This window comes from Aythya fuligula, chromosome 1 (assembly GCF_009819795.1).
Source record: "Aythya fuligula isolate bAytFul2 chromosome 1, bAytFul2.pri, whole genome shotgun sequence".
NCBI lineage: Eukaryota > Metazoa > Chordata > Aves > Anseriformes > Anatidae > Aythya > Aythya fuligula.
In genome coordinates this window covers 178,521,628-178,529,665 of record NC_045559.1, presented here as the reverse complement: position 1 = coordinate 178,529,665, position 8,038 = coordinate 178,521,628, and the positions used below count along the sequence as shown (strand labels likewise).

General features: G+C 49.9%; 1 protein-coding gene across 2 annotated transcripts; it reads right to left on the bottom strand.

The window, feature by feature from the left end:
• Positions 1-873: 873 nt before the first annotated feature.
• On the bottom strand, positions 874-3,684 carry ARL11 (ADP ribosylation factor like GTPase 11). Of its 2 annotated transcripts, none has more exons than XM_032208217.1 (2): positions 3,279-3,684; positions 874-3,168 (listed from the first exon to the last, which is right to left on the bottom strand). In XM_032208217.1, exons 1-2 carry the CDS (start codon positions 3,479-3,481, stop codon positions 2,571-2,573), a joined length of 801 nt encoding a protein of 266 aa, XP_032064108.1. In that variant the 5' UTR covers positions 3,482-3,684; the 3' UTR covers positions 874-2,570. The 2 variants fall into 2 exon arrangements, with proteins under 2 accessions (XP_032064108.1, XP_032064109.1); XM_032208218.1 differs by having other exon boundaries at positions 874-3,165.
• Between the last annotated feature and the right edge of the window lie 4,354 nt (positions 3,685-8,038).

Sequence of the window (8,038 nt, the reverse complement as noted above, 5' to 3'; positions counted from 1 at the left end):
CTGTCAGTGAGCAGCAATGTCTGCGATACAGGGACACCACTTGTCACCGGCCCCCACCCAGACACGGAGCCATCGGCCACCAGCCATTGACCACCACACTCACCAGTACGGTTTGTCTCAGTGGAGCAGATGGATGCACAATTATGAATTTTGGTTAACTGAAGTCGCTTGTAAACTTCAGTATGTACCAGAAGGTCTCTGAAGGTCTCCCAAACCTTGCTATCCTATGACTTGGCCACTTCTGACCAGAAGTTCTTAGCCACCAGATTTGAAGTATTTGGTGCTTGCTGTTGTGTGAGCATTGGATTAGGACAGGGCAGGAGTGGGTAGATTTGCTTGTTTTCAGTTGCTTTGCAACACAGGAGGAAAGAGAGGATAATTAGAAGTGAACTCTGTGCTGCTGTTTGGAGCAGCGTGGCCCAGCATCATTTCGTCAGGCTCCAACAAGGGCGTGAGCGAGCGGGGCAACGTGACCGAGAGCCGAGCAACGCCTGCTTGCAGAAAGCAAGGGCAGGCAGTCACATGCTGCCCCACGGGATGGAGCCTTGTGCCAAACCCCTCCTTCAAGGGACATGAGGACGCTGTCGGGAACGGGGATGTTGCCTAAATCTGCTTCGGGCCCTGCCACGAGAACCCCTCCTTCAGCACTTCCCACTTTGATAGTTTGATGTGTAATTGCTGAGCTCTACCAAAGGCTCGTGGTCACCTCTATTTGCTGCCCCCTTTGTGTCTTGAAAGGGACAAAAAAAAACATTCCTGGGGGAATAGGAAGGCTTCAGAGCCTTTTTTTAACCACCAGCAGACAGTTTTGGAGAGTCAAATGCACGCACCAAGAGCCAGCTAAGAGTAAAGCAGCAGCACGACAACTCTTCGACACATGCTGAGTTTAATATTGCAGATCCCAGCCCCTAATGATCAATACTTTGTTTGGTACCATGTGAGATGCGTGACCAAAACACCAGCAGACTGAATGAGGAGTCACTTTTGACACAGCAATCGGATTGTTGTGTTGCACCTCCAGGCCCGCTGCTCCACGTGGCCGGAGGGGCCCCTGAGAAGATTCGTCCTCTCCATGCACTGGAGATGGGGCTGCACGGATAACCTGGGATCGTTCATCTCCATCTCAATACAAGTGCATGTTTTTGCCTTACAAAAACCTCTTCATCTGGTTCCGACAGTCAAGAACACAACAAGTGCTTGGGAAACGTGTTAGAAGTCAATGGCGGCCACCTCCAAGCCGGAGGCAGATCAGTGCGCTTATATTAGCCACAAATACACAAGTATTTAAATACAAAAGTATTTAAAGACATGATTTTATCCTCCTTGTCATACACACAGGTTTGTGATAGAGGTTTTTACAGTTCAGTGCTACTTACGGCTACTCATGATCACTCAGGCCAGACCAACACTGGAGCACTCTTTTATCACATATAACAGTTATTATATTTTATATATTAACACAGCTACAAATTGTGACTCACTTGGAAGGACATCTTTTATTGAGACCTTCCCCTATGTGGTTTGTTGTGTCCTGCTCCTTCAGGAGTTTAGACAGGCCCTGTGTCCCGGCTGCTGCCTGCTACGAAGTGAGGCTAATCACAGCACCAGAGGCAGCTGGATGGTTAATGCCTTAAGAGCCATGAAATGCACTGGTATGAAGAGCAGAAGGCTTCTTTGTGCATTTTTCTTTGGTGATTCTGGGCTGAATAAGTTCCTTCCCGAAAGCAGCCGACTGCTGCTGACTGTAAATGTGGTATCCTCTCTCGATCTCCTTGCCCCACCGCTTTCATTCATTGCATAGTGGAGTAGGGTCTACCACTAAGCTTCTTAACTTTAACCCTAATTAAGAGAATTTTGGGTGTGGGGCACCCTCCAGGCACACATTTCGTAGGTCCTTCCTCCAGCAGGCTCAGTGTGATCAGACACAGACCCCACTGGGACCTTGGCCCTGCTGTGAGCTTCCAGGGCTGGGAATTTTGGCTGCCTGGAGCAGGGTGAGCATGGAGAGCCCTTTGGCTATCAGCCTGCCCACGCTGGGCCACCGCCTGCAGAGTGGTTTCACCTGATTTCAAACCATCTGAGAGGGGGGCTTCCCCTCGACCACCGCGAGGATATTCAGAGGTTGTGTTTCCACGCACCTAGAACTTGGGTTTGACTTCCTTATATTTAAAGAGAACACGAGGGAAGTTAGGCACCATTTTCCTGCAAACGGTATTCAATAAAAATAAGGAATGGGAAAGAAAGACAAGGAATTAGTAAGTACACATCCTGGAACAGCATCACAACGTCTCATCCTGTCTCGTTTCCACGGTTTGAAGGTTACACCCATGGGTGCTGCACTGAGGCCGCTGTTGGAAGTCCTGCTCCATCAGGATAGCTGCATCAGGGCTGGGAGGAAAGATAAAAATCCCTCGTGGGCTTCCCTGCCAAACATGCAGGTGGCAAGCATGCGAGAGACAGATCCCAAAATGCTCCTGCTGGGTGTTTCTCAGCGCAACGTGTGCCAGCTGCAGGTCTGCTCCTTTCGGGGGGCGCCCAGAGCCTGGCATCCTGCTGGCTCCACCTCGGGCTCACCCGAGGGCTTGCCTCCTCTCTGCTGGCCCAACAAGGGATGTGCAGCGCTGCCCCGCGCCCCTCAGCAGCTCACCCAGGACCCCCAGAGCCTCCTGCAAGCCCTGCCCGGTGAGGGCACTGCAGCCCCGCAGCACCCACGGGTGCCCCATCAGCCGCCCCCGCTGCAGCCGCTGCCCCAGCTCGGCAGGAGCCATCGCCCCGGGCACCTCCTGCTTGTTGGCCAGGAGGAGGACGGGGACACCGGCCAGGCTGGGGTGGTCCAGGGCTTCCTCCAGAGCCTCCAAAGCTTCAGGAAGCCGGGCCGTGTCCGTGCTGTCCAGCACGAAGAGGAGGATGTTGGTGTCCTCCAGGTAGTGGGGCCAGCTGGCCCGGAGGCTGCTTTGTCCCCCGACGTCCCAGAGGGTGAAGGGCAGGCCGCAGGGCGTCCGCAGGGACTCCACGTTGAAGCCCACGGTGGGGCACGTCTCCATCGCCCGGCTGCTCTTCAGCCTGTAGAGGAGGGTGGATTTGCCGGCGAGGTCGAGCCCCAGCATGACCACCCGTGCTTCTCTCCTGCGCCGGCCTTTGGAGATCAACTTCCCCATCGAGATCCTGCTGCAAACAACAAGGAAAAAAATAAAAAAATAAAATGAAATAGGAAATAAAAAGGGTACTTCCTGGGTAATATCAGTCAATAACAGAGCACTCAGTTGTGCTTTGCTTACGTTTGCTGAGCAAAGGCTCGGGGCAGCTTGTTGCTCCTCTCCTCTTGGCAGCTAGGACGAGGCAGAGCTCTTATTTTGGAGGTGTGGAGCAGAGCCAGGCGCCTGCTGCCTCCCAGGCTCCATCGCCACCCGCAGCTCTCAGCAAGGGCCGCGCGGTGCAGGAAGAGGTGGGGAGGCAGCGGGACACGTTGTTTCCTCCGCATCGCCGCCAGAAAGACACGGGCTTTTGTTCATTGGCTTCTGGAGGGGAAATCCACCCCCGGCCGGGCAGGAGGAAACTGGGTTTCAAGCACGGGGTTGCTCCGGGAATTTGCTGAATCACAGCTCAAGGGTGTGGGCAGCACCGACGGGTTTTCAGTCTTGGGCTTGCACAAATCCGATCCAGCATCGGCTTTCGCTGCCTTCCTCCCCGCATCGCACGGGGCTGTAGGGTCCTCGTGATGGGTATTGTGTGAAACCCATCACGAAACCCCAGTGGGTCCAGCGGGCTGCCCCTTGAACCTGCCCTGCTCCTCCTGCCTTCACTGCTGACCTTCTCTGAGGCTTGAGCTGTTCATTCATAAAACTGATTTATTTAAAGTAAACTGGGATGTAGATACGGGAATCAAGGGCGGAGATCCTGCCATCCGACAAACAGCGATTTGGAAGATGTTGCAATGGGCTTTGATTGCATCACCCTCGAACACACCACAGAAATAGGCTTCTTCTGTATATTAAAAAAAAAAAAAAAAGGAAGAAGAAGAAATAAAGCAGAATAAAGAATGCGACTAACGCAACCCGGGTGCAGTTTTATTGAGGATTGCTTTTAGGTTTTGTGTGACAGAGAGCAGATTAATTCGTGGGCAAATAGAGAGATAGAGGGAACTCTATTTTTTTATTTTTTTTTTTACGTTTTCATACCCCTGGTATTGAACTGTAGTCTGTTTTCTTTCCCCCTGCCAATCGTTCCAGACACTGGGTGCAGAAGATCCTTGCAGAGTCCGTTCCACCCACAGCTACGTTATGAGAGCATAATCTTCCAGTAAATAATACATGGGGGCAAGTGCAGTTTTGTGCAAGAAAGGCTGGGAGAAAAGAAAGTCAAAGCAGACGAGATGAGCGCCGAGAGGTCCTGTTGCTGGAGCAGAAAGGCGAGACACTAAATAATTCACAAACTCTGCTCCGAGGAGAGGGCAGCCCTCGCTCCAGCTACCTCTTGTGTGGGCAGAACAAATGGTCTCGCCTTGCTGGTGGTTCCCTCTGGAGACCACCTCGCTGCAGGGCTAGACGAAGATGCCCTCAGCATGGCTGTCCAGGTAACCTTCGTGCCAAGATGTAGACATGCATAGACAAGAGGATCTCAGCCCAGCAAAAGCAGACTGTGCCTCCATCTCCAAACCTGAGATGCTGAAAATCAGTGTTGATGGGTAGCTGCACGAACCAGCAGCCGAAGCCAAGGTGCCTCTTCCTGAGCCAGGGTCCCAGAGGCTCAAAAGCTGGCTGACAGCACACCAAGAGCACTGCAACGCAGCCTCAGGCTTTGACAGGCTGGAGGAAAGCCTGTGGTGATGTTTCTTCACGACATATGGCTTCCCAAAGTCGTTGACCTACTTCCAAAAGTTTGGTGACAAGATTCACGCGATAAAGTTCACAGCAGACATTGAGCACCTGCCCTTCACATGCCCATCAAGCATTTGGGAGAGTTGCTCCTACCTCAGCTGAAATCTCTCCTGGCCCCAAAACCCAGCACATCCCCAAAAATTTGGGTTTCCTTGCTCAGCACTGGCTGGTGTTTCTCCAGCCCATGAGTGCTGCTGCGATGGGGCTGCCCCCTTCACAGACCATCCCCAGCTGCCTTCTTCCTCCATAAATTGGCACAGGGCTGCACTTTTCTGTCTGTACCACTGTGACTCTCATTCCAGGTCCTTCTTCTTACCTCTTAAACTCACCAATCTCTTCCTCCTTGACCCTTAACACCTCAGATCTGTCTCCTCAGGGTGATTCAAGACTGAGTTTCTTCAGCTTTCTCGCCTATCCTAATGCTCTCACTCCCCTTTCTGACACCATCTATTAGCCCTTCCTCTATCTCAGATCAGGTCGTGCATTTCATGCTGTGTGCTGCATACTTGCAGTCTTCACCTTAAAAAATAGTTAAAACTCTATCTATAACTCTATCTTGAAGTGCCTGAATCTCAACTCTTCCATTATTCTTAGTGTTTCTATGTGTAAACAAACAAAAAAAAAATAGCAAAAATAGGTATGCTTACAAAAATACGAAGCTCTTACTCCATCCTTTCACATATTATAGTGTTTGCTCCTCCGTCCGTATTTTATTTTATTTTTTAGTATTTCCTCAGTTGCTGTTGAGGCAGCCCTACACAGGATATCTAATGCTGCATAACCACACCGCCTACTTACTTGCAGTAGGTATACTATAGGTAATATCTCTCCTGAATCTGTTAATACTACAGGAAGCCAAAATTACAGCTCTCTTGCATTGCATCTGGCTCTCCACGGAGTGTCACTGTTAGCTCGCACATCTCGCAGTGGACAGCCCATCCCCAGAGGCATCAAACAGCTGCTGCCAAACCTCCAGGGCTGGAGATCCCTGCTTGGATCAGGAGAGGACCTCCTTTGGCAGCCTGCCGTGGCAGGATCGCTTCAAAACGGATTTTGCTGAACAGCTGTAGGTGTGTTTAGTGAGCCTATGCTTTCACATCTAGAGAAAGCTGATGGTGAGGTCTGCAGAACAGAGTGGAATAAGGCGCCAGCTGTGCATAGGGGATATCCAGCTCCAGATTGTTTTTCTATCAGCTGGCACCATGTGCTAGGACTCTGCATCTGAATGAAAGCAGCTAAGCCAGGGGTGGAAAGCATAACGCTGAACAAAGAGGAGAAAAGCATTCTGAAACTTCCTTTCAGCATCCTTTAACAGGTCATTGACAGCTGCCAGCATCACTCTCCTCACTGTGGTCGCTTACAGAGCTGCAGATGCAGGCAGGCATTTTCATCTAAAACTGACAAAAGGTTATAAATTCTACTAAACCTGAATTTATCTATGACTACGGCACTTTGAGATCCCGTTTCAACAATGTGCACCTCAGAATGAATCTGCTGATTCGAGTTACATTACGGTTTAGGGTGTAATTCAATGCCACGCTATTGTTTTGTATCTCCAATGCTTTGAGTTTTGTCACTTGAGAAAAGGACTTCATAGTCATCTGCGATGACATCTGCCTAGTCATCTGCTGTCAACTTCGTGAGACGGAGGTTGAGATGGTCAGTGCAAGAGAGATACCGGCATCTGAGCGAACTCATCCAAGTCAGCAATGAGTTACATTGGCAGTACGTTGTGATAAGCAGTAATTGCTACAAAATAATAATAAAAAGTCTCTGGAAAGCACTTTGCCTGGTTGAGCTATTTAGTGCTTTCGTAACATTTCCAGTCTGTCACAACTTTTCCAAGAAGGATATAAGATTTCATATCCCTTTTCCTTCTAGAAAAAAAAAAAAAAAAGAGAAGACTTTTTTTCCTATTGTTGGCTTCTATAAAAAGCGTTGAAGAAAGAAAAAGAACAAAGACTAGTAAGTAGCATTCACTAGGTTATACAGTGACTTCTGCTCCACTCAGAGCACTTTTTTTAGCTGTAAAGCTCAGACATGGTATAAACTAACTGCAACTACTGTGAGGTGTTTATGGACTTAATCTACCTGCTGACGTTAGCAATAACTAATGACAAGAAACCTAAACCCATGTGAATAAAAACTTTGACTGGGGGATGTGTATCAGTAAATGTTTAAACAACTGGGTTTCCATATAGTATAAATAAGCGGGTCTTTGATACAGTACTAAATAGGATCAAAGCTCTGTTTACACAGCTCCACCTTCTCATCACTTCCTAGCAGTGTCAGGGAAGGCAGCTATTCTAAACAGATGATTTGTTTCCAGAGCCACCAACAGGAGCAGAAATGCAATGCACTGCATTTCTGCACTGCATGAGCAGATATGCACTGCTATTTCTCTGGCAAAAGGGAAACCATTGGTGTATGTTTGGGTTTTCAGTTGCAGTTCCCCTTCTGCCTCTTCCCTTGGAGGCTCTCACTACACTTTTCCACATAACGTCTTATTTGTGCTTTCCATTTTTGTAGCTCGAGCTGTTGCACAAGCTATTCAGCAGTCTTCCTGAGGCCAGCTGAAGTGGCCACTCAGCAGTGCAGTAAGCAGAAACTTGGCAGGGAAAATCTCTTTTTGCCCTGGACCTACCGCTGGGCCTTCTTTGCCTCATATTCCAGGGCAGAATTTCTTCAACATCGCTGATTCCCTCTCATAGCAACCCATCTGGATTGAACTCCGTGGGTAGTGACACTGAGTTTTCTATTTTTTCTTCAAACAGCTTTGTCCTAAATTCCTGCAGAGGAAAAGGACATGGGGGTGCTGATTGAAGCTCGCCTGAACATGAGCTGGCAGTGTGCCCAGGTGGCCAAGAAGGCCAACAGCATCCTGGCTTGTGTCAGCAATAGTGTAGTCAGCAGGACCATGGAGGAGATCGTCCCCCTGTACTCTGCCCTGGTGAGGCCGCACCTCGAGTGCTGTGTTCAGCTTTGGGCCCCTTGCTACAAGAAGGACATCAAGGCCCTGGAGCGTGTCCAGAGCAGGGCTACGAAGCTAATGAAGGGCCTGGAGCACAAGGCCTGTGAGGAGCGGCTGAGGGAGCTGGGGGGGGGTTGGTCTGGGGAAGAGGAGGCTCAGGGGAGACCTCATTGCTCTCTGCAGCTGCCTG

Bases quoted from the DNA above. Each gene is read 5' to 3' on its own strand.
- ARL11 (XM_032208217.1), bottom strand. From the start codon at position 3,481: ATGCGGAGGAAACAACGTGTCCCGCTGCCTCCCCACCTCTTCCTGCAC. The intron at 3,169-3,278 runs GTAAGCAAAGCA...TGTTGTTTGCAG, and splicing joins CGAGCCTTTGCTCAGCAAAC to CAGGATCTCGATGGGGAAGT.